This window comes from Stomoxys calcitrans, chromosome 4, assembly GCF_963082655.1.
Source record: "Stomoxys calcitrans chromosome 4, idStoCalc2.1, whole genome shotgun sequence".
NCBI classification, from domain to species: Eukaryota; Metazoa; Arthropoda; class Insecta; order Diptera; family Muscidae; genus Stomoxys; species Stomoxys calcitrans.
This window is the reverse complement of record NC_081555.1, coordinates 98,470,367-98,493,686: the sequence shown is the minus strand read 5'-3', so window position 1 is coordinate 98,493,686 and position 23,320 is coordinate 98,470,367. Positions and strand designations below refer to the sequence as shown.

General features: G+C 38.9%; 1 protein-coding gene across 4 annotated transcripts in view; it reads left to right on the top strand.

The window, feature by feature from the left end:
• LOC106095997 (AP-1 complex subunit gamma-1) overlaps positions 1-23,320 on the top strand; it is a 60,651-nt gene that overhangs the window by 20,234 nt on the left and 17,097 nt on the right. For all 4 annotated transcript variants that reach the window (XM_059366167.1, XM_059366168.1, XM_013263485.2 and 1 more), the window contains 5 exons: positions 4,275-4,336; positions 12,813-12,954; positions 13,071-13,259; positions 15,421-15,659; positions 20,775-20,851. In XM_059366167.1, coding sequence (XP_059222150.1) covers positions 4,275-4,336; positions 12,813-12,954; positions 13,071-13,259; positions 15,421-15,659; positions 20,775-20,851 — 709 coding nt within the window. The remainder of the gene's footprint in view (positions 1-4,274; positions 4,337-12,812; positions 12,955-13,070; positions 13,260-15,420; positions 15,660-20,774; positions 20,852-23,320) is intronic.

Below are 23,320 nucleotides of genomic sequence, written 5' to 3'. Positions count from 1 at the left end.
TAATGCTATTTGGTGTTGTAGTCTGGTGGATGGCGCTTCAAAAGCCCTACCTACTGCTCAATACTTGAACGGATCCAAAGGATGGCTTGTTTTGCATCACAGCCGCACTGAGGACGACACCATCTGATGCACTGAATTTAATCCTACATCTTATGCCTCTGGAAATTGTTAGTACCCAAATAGCAGCGACCACTACCGTGAGGTTAAGGGAGCTTTCTCATTGGCCATGTGACGACTACGGACACTGTGATACAATATCCGATGTTCCAGACATTGTGGATTACACTCTACCTGAGCCGCTTTTTGATAAAAAGTACTATACCACTATTTCTGATAGAACCGATTGGAACTATGATATCCCTGGTAACAGAAGTTACATAGACTTCTATACGGATGGTTCGAAACTAAACGACCAGGTGGCCGAATATTGCAGCGTGTATCAAGCGGAGATCCTTGCAATTAAGGAAGTGGTGGAATCGCTAACATATAAAGTCATTACGACGATTGGCATAAATATCTTCTCAGACAGCCAGGCAGCCATTAAATCCCTGGAGAACGTATTTCTGAACACAAAACCCGCCTTCGACAGTCGCAGGTCTCTCAACGAAATGGCTGAATAGTTCAAAATTCTCCTGTTCTGGGTGCTGGGCCATAGAGATATCCCATGGAACTGTAAAGCGGACGAGCTTGCGAGACTAGGAACTACCCTACACATTTCAGGGATACTGAAATCTGTGAGTGTGCCTCTAGCGACATGTAAGTTTAGTTTCCAAGGCCAGGCCCGAATGGCAACGATTGATAAATTGTCACAAAGAGGGGAATGTAAGCATTCCAAAACTATGTGGCCTAATCTAGACTTGAAGAGGTCTACCGCTTTGTTGTCATTGGCTAGTACAGACGTCTCAGTCATTGTGTCCGTTATGACAGGTCACTGTCTAATCCGAAAACATGCTGACAGACTGAAGGTTGCCAGCAACGACTTTTGCAGAAACTGTGAGAACATCGAAGAAGAAGAGACTATAGAACACCTTCTGTGTGCGTGTCCCGCACTAGTAGTCAGAAGGAGTTCCTCTTTACGTTCTCATTTCTTTGAGAACCTGTCTGATTTAGTGGATGTGAACATTCGAAAGTTATTGGGCTTTTTAAAGCGCTCTGGATTGTTCAACGCTAGGAACTAGAAGGCATCTTCTATCTTCTGTTCCTGTGGTATCACAATGGACGAAAACGTCTAAGTGAGCCTGATGGCAAACTTCCACTTAAACCTAACCTAACCTAAACACTGACAGCTTTCTACTTGGAAAATTGTAATGGTTTGTCGTCATTGTGAAAGGTGAGAAGTGAGTTGTTCTTGTAGCAATTTGTTGTGTTCTATCTTTCGTCTGCTTGATTCTGTTGTGCGTCCACAGGGATCTGGGTCTGAGTCGAGTGGGTCTGGCTGGGCAGTTAAACAGGTGACGTGTATCGTGCGGTCTGGTTACAATCGGGAAATACATCTTGCACGTCGGTATCAATCCTTGCTCTGTAGGAGTTGAGGCGGTTAAACAGTGCCGAAGATATCACCCCACCTTGGAGAACTCGCTGTTTCACTCTACGGGGATTCAACTTCTTATCCATTAATTTCACAAATGACTGGCGACCACACAGATAATTCGCGACCCAGCGTTTCAGGCCTGGCTGGAGGGACGTGTTGGCGATGTTCTCAATTAGTTTGGCATGGCTGACCGTGTCGAATGTCTTCGATAGGTCCAGTGCCACGAATACGTCCTGTCATATGGTCTGGGCTGATTTAAGCCACGGCAAATGTGTGAGGTGATGGCATGCAAAGCAGTTGTTGTGCTATGCAGTCTTCAAAATCCATGTTGATGCTCGGCGCATGGAAATTCTCCAACGAAGCTCGGGAGTAGTAGTCCCTCAAGCGTCTTTGCTACTGGTAAGATAAGGGAGTTCCGTTTGTACGACTCCCCCTTATTTGGGTTCTTTCCAGGCTTCAGTAGTGGGCTCACTCTGCCCATCTTCCAGACATTGGGTACTATAAGAGTATTCAAAGACAGATTGAAGACAGTTGTAAATTACTCGACTCCAGGAAGATTCACATTTAAGGCGTGCACAGTTACAATTGATTGTACCAGTTTGGTCGCTTTTCAACATTCAGTGAGTACAGATAAGTAAAATTCAGTTTCTGTTATAAGTTGGTATTGTTATTTTTCCAACGAGATCAAGTGTGAGTTAGTGAATAGAAAAACCCTGTTTCTCTCGGTTATTGTTCAGTGAATGCGCACAAGCAAAGCTATCCCATAACTTTTACACTCATTCTCCCATTTATACCAAGAGTAAAAGGTATGTATATGGTATATATGTTTCGTTGATATTTGCAGTAACATTGCCGCACGCCTTTAATTCAGGTTCTTCGGGGTCAGTGTAGAAAAAATTTTCGCGGCCCAAAGCTTTGCATGACTTTGCTCTACGGATGACATTCGTAACTTCATCGTAAATTGTGATGGCTGTCCATCGGCTCGGAAACCACGTATACGACGAATGGCTCTCTTCCCAGCCTTGTCACTCTCGGGATGCTCAATAAATTGACGGTTGAAGAACCTGAATTCGCAAACTCCCAAAATGATCGTGTTTACTTAACCAAGCGCATTTATCGCTCTACAATCATTTTATCGAGCCTGGCGTCAAAGTAAATCGATTTTTTTTATCGAGAAAACATGTTGGAAGGTGCTTTGGAGCCGTGGGCACGAAAGCATTTATGTCGTATTCATAAAAAAAGGCTAAAAAATCATGTTCCGCAATTGATTTTATTCACGCAGTGGCCGTTAAATTCATCAGATGCCAATCCGATGGACTTTCCTATTTGAGTCATTTTAGAGAATAAGTTAAGAACCAAAAAATAAGCTAATATGGATGTGCGGAAGAAAGCTCTTATAAGGGAATGGACTTAAATAACGGCAGATTATATTCGTTCAGCTTGGATCTATAGTTAGACATAAAGGGTGATTTTTTTGAGGTTAGGATTTTCATGCATTAGTATTTGACAGATCACGTGGGATTTCAGACATGGTGTCAAAGAGAAAGATGCTCAGTATGCTTTGACATTTCATCATGAATAGACTTACTAACGAGCAACGCTTGCAAATCATTGAATTTTATTACCAAAATCAGTGTTCGGTTCGAAATGTGTTCATTCACCGTAACGTTGCGTCCAACAGCATCTTTGAAAAAATACGGTCCAATGATTCCACCAGCGTACAAACCACACCAAACAGTGCATTTTTCGGGATGCATGGGCAGTTCTTGAACGGCTTCTGGTTGCTCTTCACTCCAAATGCGGCAATTTTGCTTATTTACGTAGCCATTCAACCAGAAATGAGCCTCATCGCTGAACAAAATTTGTCGATTCACTGAAAATGATTCACTGAAAATGATTTGCAAGCGTTGCTCGTTAGTAAGTCTATTCATGATGAAATGTCAAAGCATACTGAGCATCTTTCTCTTTGACACCATGTCTGAAATCCCACGTGATCTGTCAAATACTAATGCATGAAAATCCTAACCTCAAAAAAATCACCCTTTATAATGGTCATATTGACCAAATGTGAATTGATTCTAAAATCAAGGTTACTTTTTGTTTTTTTTTTGTATTAGTAACATGTTTTGTTAGCTACCCAGTATGTATAAATTTATCGTAACATATTTAAAATTAATGGGAAATACAGTTAAGCGAGGAAGGGGGCACGTGATATTGACAATTGCATACTACTACTACTAAATTTCCTATGAAAATTCCATTGAAGAACAGAGTATACTTCTCTTATATCAATGAGTGCAGTCCTCATATCAATGAGGACCTCCTTTTTATTGCCGAGTCCGAACTACGTGCCGACATAGCGACACTACTTGGTAGAGAAGTTTTAACATGAAAGGATACCTCAAAAATGTAGCCAGAATTAGCAAAGTGGGAAAAAATTCCATAGACTTTAAAATTTCATTTATTTCCATTTTAGAAGATTAATAGTGGTAGATATTAAGAATTAATGTCAACCTACTATAAATGTTGTTTTATATGTTAATAGAAGCAATACATTAATAATCTTTCTATAGGATTGGCTTTTTGAATAGAAAATAATATGCATTGTTATCACAAGCCTACATTTAACTGAAAACCATACTAATTGTGCATATCTTTTTTCCTCTTTTTCATGTTATCACGTGCTTAAAACGTTCCTCTCACTTACCTGGACTCCTTCATCCACCTCCATTGCTAATTGCAGATTCAATCCGGCCTTTAATATGGCCACAATACGGCAAGCCTTCTCTGAGGCTGTGGAAAGAGGTAAGTAAACAGCTGAAAAGAATAATTGCATTGCATACAAACAAATATGTTCGCTCTTCCTCTCTCTCTCTCATCTGCTAAAATCCTTTTATTCAAGTTCTGTCAAGTCGTTATGTCAATTATGTCTGCATCATCTGTGTGTGTGTGTGAAAGTCTGTGTATGTTTAACATTTTACCGAAGCTTTAGTAGCTGTTTTTGCGCCGTCTTTTCATCGTTCGCATACGGCTAATTGAGCAATGTAGGCATTAATTAACACTGAAATTGTGGATTTTAAAGCTAATACACTTCTGTGCACATATGTTCATACACAGTCAGTTGTAGCCTCGTTTAATAAAGTACATAAAGAAAATGAAAAGAGACCCAGAAGAGACTACGATGGTGGCAAAAATGGCACATAAATCTTTAAAAGGAAAACACCCACATTCAAAGACAGTTTACATTACGGTGGGTTTTAACTGATACGAGAACCGACAATTGCATATGGTCTGTGTTTTATTTCCATTTACACACAATATCGCCTTGATAGGGTTTGCGCATCAATAAAATAGGATTAATATACCATGGAGGGGCATCAAAGAAATTATAAAACTATTCAGATAACTGAAAAAAAAAAACTGCTAAGCAATTAAATATAACACGATGTATACCTTCACCATTGCAGGCGACAGTTTTCAGTACTGCATACATGTAAAACTTATCTATCAGAGATGCCGTTTTGAAGTACGACGTTCTCGGACTCGGATAAATTGGCAGTTTACGAGATTGTGTTTATCATTTTGCGTTGTCGTTTTACATGCATTACTTGTGTTTTAAGCTTACGCGCTACTTCGGCACATTAATGAGCCGATCATCGCGATCGGTCTTTACGAAACTCACAACATTTCGACTTACGCTCACGAGTAAAATAAAACACTGATACATGAGAAAAACATGAGTCAAGACTCAAAAAGAAATTGACGACTCAAGCAAAAACTTATGACTAATGAAAAATTCATGACACAGAAAAAAATATAAAAATCTGTTTCAATCACGAAATTACTTGATCCAGTTAATTTTTCAATTGAAACTGCTCAATCATGAAAATGATAACATGAATCACAGTTTTTGAAAAAGAAAAAAATTTTCAATTAAAAATTATTGCATATTCAATTAAAAAAAAGATTCAACATTTTTTTGATTTCCTATTAGTTTTTTAATTGATCCAATTAAAATATGATTGAAGTTTTTGAAATTGTCAATTAATTTTTTAATTAATCTAATTAAAAAATTATTGAAATTTCCGAAATATCCAATACATTTTTTAATTGTATAAATTAAAATTTAATGGAAAATATTGAAAATTTGCAAATGTTTTTATTTTAAATATTTGTTTAAATTAAAATTTTTATATTTATGTTAAAAGTTTTGCGTAAAGCGCCCTGTATAAGGCGCACCCTCGATTTCGATGCAACATGATGTACGTACTATGTAAAATTCCTGGAAAACGAATTTGAGGTATATGTTTGGGTCCATGATCACTCCATAAATTACATTGGAAAATATTGTTTTCCGAATTATAAAAGAAAGAGTTGGGTTGCGGGTTTAGGTCTACCCAAGGACATAAACTAACGGTAATGAATGAATTTACACCATCACTGTGGTACAGGCAGAGATGGCCTGTCAGAAACAGTGACGTATATGACATACATTTCCGACGTATATTACATACGTCGAAAACGTCGTAAACCTAGCCAAAAAACTAGGTTTCTGACAAAAAAAAAATTCGAACGAAAATTTGTCGAATTTTTGATCTGATTAACTAAAAATTTTGGCATAAGTATTAACACTCCATGTACCGTTTCACTTGACACTTCCTCAGATGTCATGCATTTTTAACATATGTCGTTTACAACAGCTTTCAAAAAGCAAATTAAAACGGGAGAAGCAAATAATTTTGCAAAAGGATACAAAATAATTGCAATTTCTAAATATAATTGATGAAAACTAATAATTTATTAATTTTTTGCTTTACAAAAAAATCCTTAAACGTTACTTTATAAATTGACTTGAAATTTGCGTATATTTCCAATTTATTGTGTGAAAAATGTAAATGCAAAAATTAAAAAAAAACTTAATATTTCTTTTATTGCGAAATTTTTTTACATATAAACTCTTCTATATACAACAAATAAGTGACAATAATATTTGTTTAAAATCAAACTTTTACACTGAGTTATTAAGGTTTATGACGTTTGCGACTTTTTCTACGTTTTATACAAGTATACGACGTTTTCGACTTTTACAACTTTTTGACAGTCGGAAACCTAAAAAATCGTCTTACGGACCATCTCTGGGTACAGGGCAACTTTGTGCATTTGTTTGCAACACTACGAAGGAAAAGAACTAGACCCATCGATTTAGCTATGTCCGTATGTCTGTCTGTCCATGTATTCTTGTAATCAAGGTACAGGCCGTATTTGTTGTCAGATTTTCATAAAATTTTGTTGTCCGATTTTCATAAAATTTTTGTTCAAGGACGAACGCTTTTGATTTAAAAAAAGGTTCAGATTAAGATGTAGCTACCATATATATCTTTCATCCGATATGTCCTATTAAAGCTAGAAAAGCCACAATTTTTGTCTGATCTTTACCAAATTTGACACGAATGGCTCTTTTTGACGTCCTAATAAGTGTGAATTCATTAGAATTGGATCAAATTTAGATATAGCTCCCCTATATATATTTCATCCAATATGGACTTTTAAGGCTGTAGTAGCCACAATTTTGGTCCAATATTTACAAAAGAGATGTTCTATTTAATGTTCCAATACGATTGCAAAATTTCATTAAAATCGGATCAGATTTAGATATAGCTTCCATATATATCTTTCAGCCGATATGGCCTTTTAAAGATGTAAAATCCACAATTTTAGTCCGATCTTTACAAAATTTTGTAAGAGATGTTCTATTTAATGTTCCAATACGATTGCAAAATTTCATTAAAATCAGATCAGATTTAGATATAGATTCCCTATATATGTTTCAGCCGATATGGGCTTTTAAAGCTGTGGAAGCCACAATTTTAGTCCGATGTTTACAAAATTTTGAAGGAGATGTTCTGTTTAAAGTTCCAATACGACTGCAAAATGTCATTAGAATCGGATCAGATTTAGATATAGCTTCTTTATAAATATTTCAGCCAATATGGCCTTTTAAGACTGTAAAAGTCACAGTTTTGATCCGATCTTTACACAAGTTTGCATGAGATATTTTATTTGGCGTCTTAATACGTGTGCTAAATTTGATCAATGTCGGTCCAGATTTAGATATGTCTCCGATATATCTTTCATCTGATATGGCCCTTAAAGTCTGTAGTAGCGACCATTTAAGTACTATCAAGAGAAATATTACAAGATTTTTGGTAGGTTCCTACCAAAATTAGTAGGCTTTTATTCTCTTCGTAGGTTAGTAGGCTGACCTCAAGTTGTGGTAGGTTTTTCCAACATACCATCCCATTTTGTTGTGCTGAAAAAATCGTCAAGGATAACTTAAAATTATTTCACTTCTTGTCGACTCTTTGTATTCGTGGAAAAATAAAACCATGAATGTCGAGGGGCTAAATACCGTTACAAAGAGTTTCACTGCTTCCAATTTCAGGAAAATGGACTAAATTATGATATTGACCTTATATGTTAAGGCATCTCTTCTAAATTTCATAAATTCTGGGTAAAAAATGTGGCTTTTGTAGCCTTCAATCGGGAAAACTGGGATATAGGCCAGGTGCATACAAATAAGGTCAGATCCGGTTCATACTCAGATGTTAAGGGATCCACTGTAAATGTTAAATAGTTAGTAAATGTACATTTCATGGCTCAAACCCTTAAATTAGAAATTTATATACTCAAGATTTCTTATGGGGAGATCGGTAGAGAGGGTGTTATATGAAGATATAGGCCATCTTTGAACTTTAGGCTGTGAATTCAACAAACAGGCGGATGTACATTTCTAGAATTTAACGATCTAGTGCAAAATATATTCTTTTCGTCTATGAATATAATTATCTAGTGCAAGATATATTCATTTACACATAGTGCTAGTTGCCCAACAACAAAATATTGAGTACACAATCTGTCCAAATCAGTGATAAGTGCAACTCTGATTATGAGTATGTTACCATTTTTCGTTGCTTGTGTGTGTATGGTTTTTAACTATGATATACACACAACCAAAACTCGTTGACAGATAGTGCGCTTCGAGAGAAAAAATTGTACTCAGCTATTTACGGTACACTACCTGATAGTTATGTCATGGATCTTGTGTGTAGGGTTGAAAAATTTGATTTTGTAGGGTTGAAAAATATAATTTGATGGGCTGAAAATGGAATGGTCAAATGGCCAACTCGTCGGCGGTAGGCATAAAAACATAAACCGCATTTTAGCTTGTAGAACATTTGGTAGGTTTTGGTCGGGTTTGGTAGGATTTTTCTTAAATTTTGGTAGGAAATAATTTTCTTGAGTGGCAACACTGCACACAATCTTAATTGAAAAAAATTCAGATTCAAATAAAGTGTTTGGTTTAAAAAAATTTTTAATTTGAAAAGATTTTTAATTTCAATTAAATTTTTAATTGAAAAAATTTTCGTCATACTTTTTTTTTGATACCAGCTGGTTGTATGTACCGGATTGACCAGACGGAGTCCTTCATCGGTAGGGGCTGCTGCCTCAGTGCACAACAAAGGCCTGCACAAGACCATTCACTTGTGCTTTAAAGGCACACTAAAAACCATAGAGTACTTCAAGAACACTGTATGGGACAATTGGGAACTGAGAACAACAGATAACACGTTGTACAATGCATGTTTTCAGGAACATTTTGCTTCAGATAAAGTATTTTTCTTGTCGTCTGCTTTCGTAGTACAAAATTCGTACGAAGGCAACGTAGTTGACTTGAGAAAACGAACAGTATGCAAACGATTTGTGTGACCAGTTCATCTTTTGAAAATGGCAGCGTGACGCTTTAATATGCCTCAGTGTGCAGCGAGTTATTTCTCATATGTCACTGAAGCGGCTTATCTGCTCAAAGGCAACTTGTTCGTTTTACTCTATCTACAGTGTCTCGCTCTTCAGTAGTCTTGAAATACATCATGTGGGTTCAGCGCTCACTAGTTTAGCAAAAACAGTCATCAATGAACAACAACAACATATCGGTCAAAAGCGTAAAGCCAGCCGCTCGAAATTTTGCAGAGATATTTTTATTGATGTATATCGTTGGGGATTGGTGGCCACCGTATCGTAGTAGTTAGCATATCCGCCAATGGCAAATGCCTGGGTTCGAATTCTGGGCAGAACATCAAAAAAAATTTCAGAGGTGGTTATTTCCTCCGAATGCTGGCGACATTTGTGATGTGCTATGCCATTTAAAAAAATGGTATGGCAGCCAGGTAAAAACTTGTCCCCAAAGAGGTGTCGCACTGCGGCATGCCCTTCAGAATCGGCTATAAAAAGAAGGCCCTTATCATTGGGCTTAAACTTAAATCGGACAGCACTCATTGATATTTGAAAAGTTTGCCCATGTTCCTTAATGGAATGTTCAAGGTCAAATTTGCATTTGCAGATCGTTGGGGATGGCAAATGGGCCACAACGGTTTAGATTTGGATATAGCTCTCTTATAAACGTCTAGAGCTTGAAGTCACAATTTTTGTCTGATTAGCTGAAATTTTGCCAGAATTAAGTTTGCAAATATTAAGTGGTAGGAAAACAATCGCCTCACCAATTTGGAAAGCCTGCGGCCTTGCAAACCAGAAACAAGCACAGCAAGTACTTATGTCTATCAAAATAGCTACAGTACTCGTAACGTGGATTCATATGTGCCTTAGGACAAATCGCGCAGTCCCCATTTCTGACTGCAGTTTTTATATTCCGTGACACTCCGACATCCGTATTGATTCTTATTAACAATGTTAATGTTGTTATAGCAGTGTGTTGTACACCGAGGCGGCAGCCCTTGTCGATGAAGGATTCCATCGGGTCAATTCGGTACGAACAACCGGCTACCATTGGATCACTTAACCATATGCGGATATGTGGCTATGTTGTTATAGTTGTTAAAGTACCCTCACATGCATTTGCATGTAGAGGTAGCGATAGATGAGAAAGCTCGTTCCGGTCCCTGGCTCGATCGCCGCGGTAACGTGATGACCATTGATTATTTGAAGTCGCCAAAAACTCGTCTTGTCATATCGAGTATCATAGACACCCTGTATAAAGCCAGTGCCATACGGTCCCTGACTGAGACTCTCCATTCAATATCACTATTTAGAACCAAGCTCAAAGTTCCAGCCTGTGTCGTGCTCATAGTTTTCCCGTGCCAATTCGCAATGGCTGAGAATGCGAGATTGCCGAAGTTTTCCTGGCCGAGAACGAGGTCTTCCTACCATATTCTCATTTATCGAAATATCGTAATGTTCAGAAATTCATGGGTTCATTACATTACGCCAAACACTTAAACTTCGCCGAGTGCGAATACAAGCCTTTGTTCACATTTCTCCAAAAATTTCGTAAGAGGTAGGTCCTAAAGCAAGATTCCAATTAAAGACATCATAGTGGCACCTGGACAATAACGGAAAGGTATCGGGAGAAAACGAATAAAAAACCTTTATTTCATAAAAAGAAACATTTTAGTCCCTTGTGCTATCACAGCAACAGGATAAGGAAGCTGCCTTATAGTTCCTACCGTTCAACCTCCAGATCACTTTTAAAAACCATTATTACTTCGAATGTTCACATTCCCTTAATCAAACAAGTCCTCAAAGCAATAAGAACCTAAAGTGGAACTTCTTCTTTCCAATGCAGAACAGGCATACAGCAGATGTTCTATCCCCTCGAAGTCTTTAAAAACATCTGCAGAAACTTTCAATCTACTATCTATTAGTATGTTTTCCAATCAGTCTCCTGTCATGAGGGTGTCATTCGTTTCGGTTACGGCGGTGCCGAGGTAGATAAAGTTGCTGGCTATCTCAAAGTTGTTGTTCCCAACTTTCTCCATTTTCTTTATCTGCTCGGTAGTGCAAGGCGTTTTGGGAGTTGAAACCATCCATTTCGTTTTATCTCCATTTTCACTGACTCTCTTTCGATTTTTTCAAAGACTCCAGTTACTACTTCCGGTGACCGACCAATGATGTCGATGTTGTCGGCATAGGCGAGTAGCATGTGTTCTCTTGTGATTTGTGTGCCATATCTATTCAGATTCTACTTTGGATTAAGTAAGCAGTTTAGAAACAAGGCCACCTCTCGACAGACAAAGATTACACTATACAAGACACTGATACTACCTGTGTTGTTATATGGTTCTCAGGCATGGGTACTTGTGAAAGCAGTTGGGGCAGTGCTTGGAGTATTTGAAAGAAAGATTCTTCTTAAAATATATGGATCAGTTTGCGTTAATAAAGAATGTAGGCGAGATATAAACCACGAGCGGTATGACGACTATAGCATAGTTACATGTATCAAAATACAACGGCTACCAGCCAACGCACCCATGTCATGTTGTCAGAATGGATAAAGAAGCTCCAGCTAAGAAGTCTTTTGAATGCAAAAACGGTGGTACACGCAAACCGCTACGAGCAAAAGTCCCAAGGGAGCCGGTTGTACGTACCGGATTGACCCGATGAAGTCCTTCATTGGCAAGGGCTGCCGCCTCAGTGTACAACACACTGCTACAACAACAACAACCAAAAGTCCGATGGAAAGATCAAGTGGTGGAAGACACCTCAAGATTTGGTGTCAGAAATTTTAGAATGAGCGCAGAAGATCGAGGTGCTTGGAACGCTATTCTATGTTCGGCTAGTGGAACAAATGTTCTGCCATAGCCAATTAAAGTAAGTAAATTCTACCATGAGGTCTGCGATTTCTGTTCTAGCTAACTATAGCAAAGCGTTAGAAACCTCTTTAATCTTGAAACATTCACAGCCGCCAGTTTGTGGCCACTTGTCAACATTTGCTCTTAGCGCCTTATAAATTAGAAAAATTAGCTAACCTGTCGCTAGGGGCAAACCTCCAGATTCCAGCTGCTCTGGGATGTGTAAGATAGTTGTTAGTCTTACACCAATAACGTCGAATGCCTGGGTTCCAATCCTGCGGGCCTAATCCTAATTGCCGAGATTTGTTGGTATTTTAAACCTTCATCACCTTAATCAAATTTTGATCATTTACTATGAATGATCCTAGGCATTGGTATTGAAATCTCTACAGTGTCAGCAGGGCTCTCCATTATAAAAAAACAAACAGACGAGAAAACCTAATTTACATAACTTTTATACCCAGCTAGACTAGGTGTGGTGTAGACGTAGTACCACGTTGCCGTTTTTCCGTTTTCCTCCTTCATTAATAAAGACTTGATGGTATAACTTTGCGTGTGTGTGTGTGTGTGTGAATAAGTGTTTGGGTGTATTTTTCATTTCTCGTTTTTCTTTGGTTTGGTTTCTTTCCATGATGCAGTGAGGATGCCGACACCTACACGTTTAAGAGATCTCATAAGACAGATACGTGCAGCTCGCACAGCTGCAGAGGAACGTGCTGTTGTTAATAAAGAATGTGCCTACATACGCACCACTTTTCGTGAAGAGGATCCAGTATGGAGGTTAGTAAGTTAGTTAGTTAGTCAAATTAAATGCGCTCAATTTGAAATATAATTTTAAGACTGTAAAAAAATATTAATATTTTCTTTTTGTATTTGGGTTGTATTTTTTATTCCAGGTGTCGAAATATTGCCAAATTACTGTACATACACATGCTGGGCTACCCGGCGCATTTTGGCCAATTGGAATGTTTGAAACTTACCGCCAGCACACGTTTTACCGATAAACGGATTGGTTACCTGGGAGCCATGCTATTGTTGGATGAACGTCAAGATGTTCATTTGCTCATAACAAATTGCTTAAAGAAGTATGTAGTTTTAAAAAGATTTATTAGTTTTGCGGTTTGCTGGTCATTTGAATGCACAGTGGTATAAAATGACAGCAATTTTATTTAAATTTTCTCTAATGACAACATTTTGATGAATTTTTTCAAAAAAAAAAAAAGAAAATTGTAATGAAATTATCTATGAAGGGTAAAACTATAAAATTTTGTATAAGCAAATTTCTATGACATCTTCTCTAAAGATACAATTTCTATGAAATATTAAACAAAGACAAAATTTCTTCAAATTTTCTGTAAAAAACAAAATGTCCTTGAAATTTTCTCTAAGACAAAATTTCCATAAAATGTTCTCCTAATACAAATATACAAAATTGATGTGAAACTAGCCGAACCGGGCCCGCCCCGCTGCGCCTTCTTTAACTCTCTAATATTTTTTAAGGGTGGGGACACTTCGCCCTGAATGCGGATTTCGAATTCGTGCCATTGTAGCCTATGACGCTGAACGCGTCCGAGTCCTGGCAAGAATGTCGGACAAAGCGGTGTTTATCCCCTCTTAATGTTCGCGACATTTGCAAGATACAATGCCATGCATGATCATTTAAAAAAATTTTCCAAAAAGTAGTTTCGCTGCGAGACACCGTTCGGACTCGGCTATAAAAAGGTCCCTTACCATTGAGTTTAAACTTGAATCAGAAAGCACTCATTGATGTGTGAGAATTTGCCTCTCTCGATTCCTGGTGGTAATGTTCATCCTTAGGGTAATGTTCTCATCAGGGGAGGAATGGCACCTCAGACAATTCGACTGAAATGTGGGTATCAAATTCGTGCTGCGCTTTAAATCCGCCTCCACCCGATATCTAGAAATTATATAGCCTATGTTTCCTTCCAGACAAACGTATACAATCTATGAAAATTTTAAGAAAATCTGTTCAGGCAAGTATCATATAGTCATAATGGGTCTAATGGCGTTTTTGAGGGGTAGAGTGAACCCCTATACTTCAATCTGATTTTGTATGCCAGATTCGAAATCTACTCCCGAATACCTTTCACTTGAGCCCCATTTTGAAAAGAACGTCTAATATGTCTGTTTGGGGGAGATTTGGAATTGGGGCGTTACCGATGGGTACATAGACTCAAATTTTAATACCATATTCGTATTCTACTCTTCAATACCGTTCATTTTATACCTATATTTTCCGGATCGCTCCACTTTTGGTTTTGGGTTGTGTTTTTGGCATTAGGGGGAGGGTCCGTCCCCCTTCCGATAACGAAAATTTATAAAGCTTATGTTTCCTTCCACACGAACCTACACAATATGAGAAAATTTCAAGAAAATCGGTTCTGCCGTTTTTTTAGTCTATACGGAACAAACAAATGGAGTCCTTTATATCCGTGATTGGCTAATGTGCGTTTTGGGCGTTTTTGTGGGGATGGGGTGACCTCCTATACTTCGACATGCATTTGAATGCCAGATTCATTATCTACTCCCGCATACTTTTCATTTAATACCCATATTGTCCTTATCGATCCACTTTTGATTTTGGGGTAATGGAGGGTCCGCCCCCTTCCGTTATCAATAAAATATAAAGCCTATCCCTACTTCCTGACTATATTCGTATTCTACTCCCGAATACCTTTCATTTGAGTCCCATATTGTCATGATCGTTAAATAAACTTATATTAAGGGTTTTAGGGCTGGAGTAGCCCCTCAGGTACTTGGACCCAACTTATGTTATGAAATTCGTATTCTACTCTTGAATACCTTTCATTTGAATCCCATATTGTCTCGATTGGTCCACTTTTATTTTTGTGTAATACTTTAGGGGTAAGGGGGAGGGTCCGGGTCTATAAAGACAAGAACAAAATTTTCATGCAATCTTCCTATAGAAATAAAATCCTTCAAAGACAAAATTTCCATGAAATTTTCTTCATTTATACTACTGTGCTTGCATGCTCAACTCGACCTGACCAAGTGGATCCTTATCCGTCCTTTGGTCTGTTGCAAGTTTATTTCTTGTTGCTGAATTCACTGGTTCACACAGGCTTGTAATGCGGCAGCCGTATCAGCAGCAACAGGCTAAAATTAATTAAGTTCTTTTGTGTTTTAATCAATCTTTTCTTCTTCTCTTCTTTTTATTGCCCTCACCACACTTGCTGTTTTGTTGGATTATCTTACCACCTCCAGTGATTTAAACAGTTCAACACAATTTGTTGTGGGATTGGCTTTATGCACACTGGGTGCTATTGCCTCACCTGAAATGGCACGTGATTTGGCCAGCGAGGTGGAACGTCTCATGAAATCACCAAACACATACATTCGCAAAAAAGCAATTCTTTGCGCCTTTCGTGTTATTCGACGTGTACCCGAATTAATGGAAATTTTCTTACCGGCCACACGCTCGCTGTTGAGTGAAAAGAATCATGGTATGTATAACATTTTCTTCTTTTTCATTTTTCTTATAAAACTTTCGTATATAAAATGTTTGTTTTTATTGTTCTAATTTATATGAACATGTTCCACATTAACTTGAGACATGCATAGCTTATCCACTGCATAGCGTGTTAGTTATTTTATTGGTTATAAGTAGAAATCATTAATTGTTGTTCATTAAATATAATATTTATATACCGAAGGGTCTCCTTGGAGCATTGATTCTCAGACCACACTACATTTGGTTGAGAACAGCGCCAAATCCGATAAGCTTCCACAATAAGTTGAAAACCAACTGGATAAAATTCGATAGACTAGTCAGAAGAAGACTTGGACAAGATAATTTAGATTGTCCAAGCATAGAAAACTTGACGACAATGTCAACAGCAATACGACTGCACTAGTGGAGTCCTTCGGGAAAAGAAATTAGCCCACGAAAAATCCTGGGTGACCTGCGAGATTCGCAACATTGGGAATGAGGACCGCAGACTTTTTAACAGAGCACGTCGTAAAAAAGCGGAAGTATATTGAGATGTGTATTACACACGGCTCAAAGAATACAATAAGATTACCAGAGCGGCAAAACGTGCCTCCTGGAAGCTATTCTGCGACCAGGTCGATAGCGTTAATGAGGCCGACAAGATTAAAAAGTTTCTCTCAAAAACCCATGTCCAAACTAAAACGTTAATAGACGACATGGGTGTAGCAGAAACAACAGGGGACATGTTGAGGCTTTTGATGAAAACGCATTTTCCACAGGATACGACGAGACTTACGGAGACATCGTAGGCTTATCATAACGGAACTTATGGTCAAAGAAGCCTTGAGGAGCTTCAAACCATTTGAGTCTCCCGGGCCTGATGGAATATTTCCGGCGTTACTACAAAAGTAGGCCGACTATCTGGCGCCTCATCCGGCCACTATTTTCACAGCGTGTATTGGGTTGCCTAAAAAGTAATTGCGGATTTTTTAAAAGAAAGTAAATGCATTTTTAATAAAACTTAGAATGAACTTTAATCAAATATATAATTGCCATTTTGTTCGATAACCTTTTGCCATCTTCCTGGCAAATTTAGTATTCCACGCTCATAGAACTTCTGGCCTTTATCTGCAAAAAACTGAACCAAGTGCGATTTTATAGCCTCATCATTGCCGAAAGTTTTACCATTTAAGGAGTTCTGCAAAGATCGAAATAAATGGTAGTCTGATGGTTGAGGTAAGGTCAGGGCTATATGGTGGATGCATCAAAAGTTCCCAGCCAAGCTCACTCAGTTTTTGGCGAGTGACCAAAGATATGTGCGGTCTAGCGTTGTCCTGGTGGAATATGACACCTTTACGATTGACCAATTCTGGTCGCTTCTCCTTGATGGCTGTATTCAATTTGTCCAATTGTTGACAGTAAACATCCGAATTAATCGTTTGGTTCCTTGGAAGCAGCTCAAAATATACCACACCCTTCCAATCCCACCAAACAGACAGCATAACCTTCTTTTGGTGGATATCAGCCTTTGAAGTGGTTTGAGCTGGTTCACCATGCTTGGACCATGATCGTTTTCGACTAACGTTATTGTAAACAATCCATTTTTCATCTCCAGTTTTGATTCGTTTTAAAAACGGATCGAATTCATTGCGTTTAAGGTGCATATCACAAGCGTTCATTCGGTTTGTTAAATGAATTTCTTTCAATACATGTGGTGCCCATATTAAAATTGACGCCAAACAAACAAATGTTAACAAAATTTCGCGCACTTTTTTTCTAAAGCAAGCTAAAAGTAACAGCTGAGCTGACAGAAGAAAGAATGCAATTACAGAGTCACAAGCCGTTGAAAAAATTTGTCAACGCCGACTATATTACTACTATATTACCGATTACTTACTTTTTGGGCAACCCAATATATACTCCGAAAGCCAGGCAGGAGGCAAGGGTGGTGTTTATACCCAAGCCCGACAAGGCAAATTTTGCGACACCAAAGGCCTTTAGGCCTATAAGCCTTACGTCCTTTCTACTCAAAACCATGGAACACATTGTGGATACCATGACAAAGTGTAGCATATCCAGCGAACTGCTGAAATATGCTACGCCTATGTCAGAAAGGTCGGTGGAGATTGCCCTGCACGAGGTTTTGCATAAAATAGAAGAATCTTCGATGCCAAGACGTACAGATTGGCGGTTTGCATTGACATTGAGGGGGCGTTTAATAATGTGCGGACCGACACATTGATCTAATCTTTAGACCACAATCGGCAAGGGCTGCCGCCTCAGTGTAAAACACACTGCTACAACAACAATCTTTGGACCAGTACCTGGTGGACTCGATCCTTAATGACTGGATAAACCATATGCCTAGGAACAGGATAAATTGAGGGTTTCATGACATAAATAGAAAGAGGCACAGGGCACGCGAGAAAGGGTTTTGCATATGGCATATGAATGGGCTAGACCCAGAGGTCTCAATGTTAACCCAGAGAAGACTGAAATATGCCTGTTCACGAGGAATACGAAGGTGAGCCAATTTGACGCACCACGTTTCCTCAATAAAACGATTTCAATATATTACAAGGTCAAATATTTAGGATTGATCTGGGATAGGAAACTTAATTGGAAGTGTCACATTCAGGAGGTTACTGAGAATGCTCACAGATGTTGGGCACTATGAAGACGGGCCGTAGGCTCGAAATTCGGACTGAATCCGAGTATAGTCTGGCCCTACAGAAGCGTGATTAAACCAATACTTACTTACGACTCTATAGTTTGGTGGACTGCTATGGAGAAAAAGTGTAACATAAGGACCATACAACAGGTTCAGAGAACATGTTGTCATGACATAAATAGAAAGAGGCACAGGGCACGCGAGAAAGAGTTTTGCATATGGCATATGAATGGGCTAGACCCAGAGGTCTCAATGTTAACCCAGAGAAGACTGAAATATGCCTGTTCACGAGGAATACGAAGGTGAGCCAATTTGACGCACCACGTTTCCTCAATAAAACGATTTCAATATATTACAAGGTCAAATATTTAGGATTGATCTGGGATAGGAAACTTAATTGGAAGTGTCACATTCAGGAGGTTACTGAGAAGGCTCACAGATGTTGGGCACTATGAAGACGGGCCGTAGGCTCGAAATTCGGACTGAATCCGAGTATAGTCTGGCCCTACAGAAGCGTGATTAAACCAATACTTACTTACGACTCGATAGTTTGGTGGACTGCTATGGAGAAAAAGTGCAACATAAGGACCATACAACAGGTTCAGAGAACATGTTGTCTTTGCATAGGCGGAGCGATGAGGACCACGTTTACTTGGGCACTGTTCTAGAAATCCGATCCATTGACATGCAAATTAAATGTGAGGCAGCCACTGCGGCTATGAGACTAAAAGCGATGGGAGAATGGATTGAGAATAGGAGCAGGTCATACCATTGCGGTATAATCGAACCGACGATAGGAAACCTGGAAGGAGGTGAAGAGGTATCCGATCGGATACCTAAAACGACACTTTAGGTCGAGTATGAGCGGCGTAGTCTTGGACTGACGGAACCCTAGTATTGCCTTCTGGAAGATCATGTTACACGGATGGATCGAAGCTAGGGGACAGAGTAGGTCTGGGGATATGCATTGAGAACCCAGGGACTGAGATCTGTTTTAGACTGCCTGCCCATAATACGGTTCTGCAGGCAGAGTTCCGGACGATCACGGAATGCGTGAGGTGGTGTGATGCTAACACAAGAACGTCGAGTGTGAACATCTTTACGGACAGTAAAATGGTCATAAGGCCAATTACAACCAGGACGGTAAGGTCAGGAACAGTCTTGCAGTGTAAGAAGGAGATAAACGTCTTCTCTGAGGATGACACAATACGCATCGTTTGGGTGCCTGGCCATAACAGAGTAAGGGGGAATGAAAGGGCAGACGATTTGGCAGTGAAGGCCAGAGAACTGCCGTTGATAAACTTGGTTAACCCTGTCCGATTTAAGGGCGTGGACGACAAACATGCATGTAACACTGTGGAACAGCGAAACAGTCGGTAGTACGTCGAAAATCCTATGGGGTGATACGGATCGTGAGAGGACGAGGCTATTACTGAAAGGAAGTTAGAAGGAGGTCAGTATAGCTTTTGGTGTCATAACGGGACACGGGACCGCCCAGAAGCCTTAAGGTAAATCTACATGATCTAGAGCGTGAGGTTCAGCATTACAAGTGAGAACCTCTAGATCAAGCGGCATATCAAACAGGTCTAGACAACATTCATGCCGACACTGTAGCAGATGCGGTAAATGGCTACCCGGTGAATTTAGTCCTTGGAGAACGACCGCCTCCCATTGCACCTGAAGAAATTAACCTCCTCCGGCAAACCAGAGTAGTTCTGGCTCAATTACGTTCCGGCAGATACAGCTGCCTCAACTCCTACAGAGCAAGGATTGATGCCGACGTGCGAGTAGTTGTAACTCGTAGAGTAACAACTATTGGGACATTCTAAATATCTTCATATTAAAAAAAAGTTTTTGTTTTTAATTGTTGACTAGCTGGCTCGCAGCAATGCGCCATGCAAAATATCTCTCTAGATAGTTTTTAATATTTTTAACTGGTGCCCAAATGATTAAGACGAACTAGGCTATGTGTCTTTCTCAAATCCACATTGATTGATTCGTTTAGTCTATTTGTTATCTACTTTGAAACCTGTTGTACTTTGCTAATCCAGAAAACCTTTCGTTTAAAATGGATACACCCTCTAACTTCAGTGTACAAAAGGAGAATGAGAAAAAATCTTTGTTTTAAGTAATAGAGTTGCCATACAAAAAATAATCTTTTTCATATGTAATAGAATGTTGCCCTTTTAGCGTGTAAATACATTTTTCAATTTCAACAAAACCTATGTCATAAAGATACCACGTAGGATACAACTAGCCCTCACCAAGCTAAGTAACGTTTGCCTGTGATCAATCCATCTGCTGTCTGGCAATATCTTTTCATTCTCATGTTTAAATTAGCTTGACTCACCTTAAAGAAAATTAACATAAAAAAGTTTCTTATTTTTAAAGTATTATATTCATTTTTTTTTACAAAAAAACTTAAAACTTTACTAACAAATTTTATTACTTTTATAGGTATTTTAATTACTGGCGTCACATTAATTACGGAAATGTGTGAAAATAGTGCCGACACGTTAATGCATTTTAAAAAGGTATGTATATAATTATTTCCCTTAAATGTATAATACTTTTATAGTCTCGAAAAACTATAAAGAAATGGTCTCTGAGACCAGTGGAAATATCTTGTACAAAAAGTACTATGCTGTATATGCATAATAATCCTTTGCATAATCCTCTTGAGAAAGAAAAAAAATCAAAATCCATCTAAATGCCTTTTCTGTGGTAGTGATATTTTCCTTCTCACATTTCCTCAATATTACTTCAAAGCACACACATGCTCACTTGCTGCGTGTACAGCAGTTGTAACTTAATACAATAAGTTAAAAATTTTTTAAAAAAGCAGAGATACAGATTAAAAATAATTTTTTGTATAAAAGGACTGGAAAATACTGGCTTAAAGTCACAGCGAACTAACATACCTACTTAAGTGGCCGTTATTCTAAGGCCAAGCAAAAAACAATTTATACAAAAGTGGTGCGACACCTCGACCGTGTTTTTATACTCTCCACCATAGAATATACTAATCTGTCATACCCTATGTAACACTTCGAGATACGAAATATATTCTTGAACTTCTTGACATTTTTGGTTCATCTTGCCATGTTCGTCCGTCTGTCGAAATAACTTTAGCTATTAACCCCACTGCAATCGGGTATAGGTACCAGGATCCATTCAGGATCATTCCTGGCCAAGGACTGTTTCTCCTCCACAAATGTACAAATATAACCACAACAACAATTAAATATTTTGTACAGATAATTCTTATTGATGGAGGCCGTTACAAACGGACCATATCGATTCATATTTTGATATAGCCCTCATATAAACCTATCCAATGATATGATTTCTTAAGCCCCCTCTAGGTTAGCATGACCGCCTTTGACGCTGAACGCCTGAGTTGGAAACCTGAAAAACATCAGAAAAAAAATGTCAGCGGTGGTTATCCTCTCCTAGGTTAGGTTAGGTTTAAGTGGCAGTCCTTCAGACTCACTTAGACGTTTTTGTCCATTGTGATACTACAGGAACAGAAGAAGGAAGATGCCTTCTAGTTCCTACCGTTGAACCATCCAGATCGCTTTAAAAAGCCAAATAACTTGCGAATGTTCACATCTGCTAAAAATCCTCTCCTAATGCTGACGACATTTGTGAGGTAACATGCCCTAAAGAGGTGACACATTGAGGCACGCGGACTCAGTTTTAAAAAGGAGGCCCTTATCATTGAGTTTAATCTTTAATCAAACAGCACTCATTGATATGTGAGAAGTTTGGCCCGGTTCAATAAAGGAATTTTCATGAGTAAATTTGCATTTGCAAGTGAAGTATATGCCAACCGGGACATCTCGAAAATTGGTGTCAAAGATTGAAGAAGGAGCGCAGAAGATTAAGGCTCTTGGAAATCATTAAACCAGGCGTCCACTTGTACTCCCAGGCTTTCCTTCGACTTCTCTGTGGGCTCCTGTCAAAGGCATTGCGTGCAATGGCTTCGCGTAGTTTGCGAAAATTTGAAATGTTGGACACAAATGATTCTCTCAATGAATCGTTCCATAATCTTATATAGTTGCTATATAAACCGATCTCCCGATTTTATTCTTAAGACACTAGATGGCTCAACTCTTATCCGATTTGGTTAAAATTTCACATGATGATTTCTGCTATGATTTCCAACATCCATGTCGAATGTTGTCGAATCGTTCCGTAACCTGATATACCGCCCATATAAACTAGCCTCCCGATATTAATTCTCAAGTCCCTAGAGAGCGTTACTCTTAGACAGTCGGCTAAAGTTTCGAACGATGGCTTCTTCTATGATCGCCAAAATGAGTACCATGTATAAATTGAAACGGTACCATGTATATTCTCGGCACGGGGTAACTACGAGCCCCACACAGGCTGGACCTTTGAGTTCCGATCTGTGTGGTGTTCATTGTTATCACGAAAAGCTTAGCTGCGAGTTACCGGGCGCGTCAACAGGTTGCGGATAGTGGAATGCTTCATACGGAGTAGCTGCAATTGCAGTCGTAGACAATCAGCGTTATCGAGCGGAGAGTCTCAGTGAGAGGCCGGGTGGCACCGGAACTAGCATAAATACTGAGTGCCTATGATGTTTGTTCACCAACGAGCTCTTGGAACGACCTTGCTCACCAATAAGTGCTAGACGAGGATCGCCACCTCCACATTAAGACATGTGACTACAACAACAACAATACTGAAACGGTGCAAAATCTGTATTAGGTCCCATATAAACCGATCTCCCCATGTTACTTCTTTAGCCCCTAGAGGGCGCAATTCTTACACGATTTGGCGAAAGTTTCGCACGATGATTTCTGCTGTGACTCCCAACATCCAAGCCTAGTATGGTCTAAATCGGCCCATAACCTCATATTATATACATATGTAGATATTTTAGTTCACACAAGGGACAAAGAGCCATTAGGTCCGAATCGGACTATAACTTGATATAGCTTTAATAGGATAACAGTTCTTTGTTTGGCTAAAAAGAG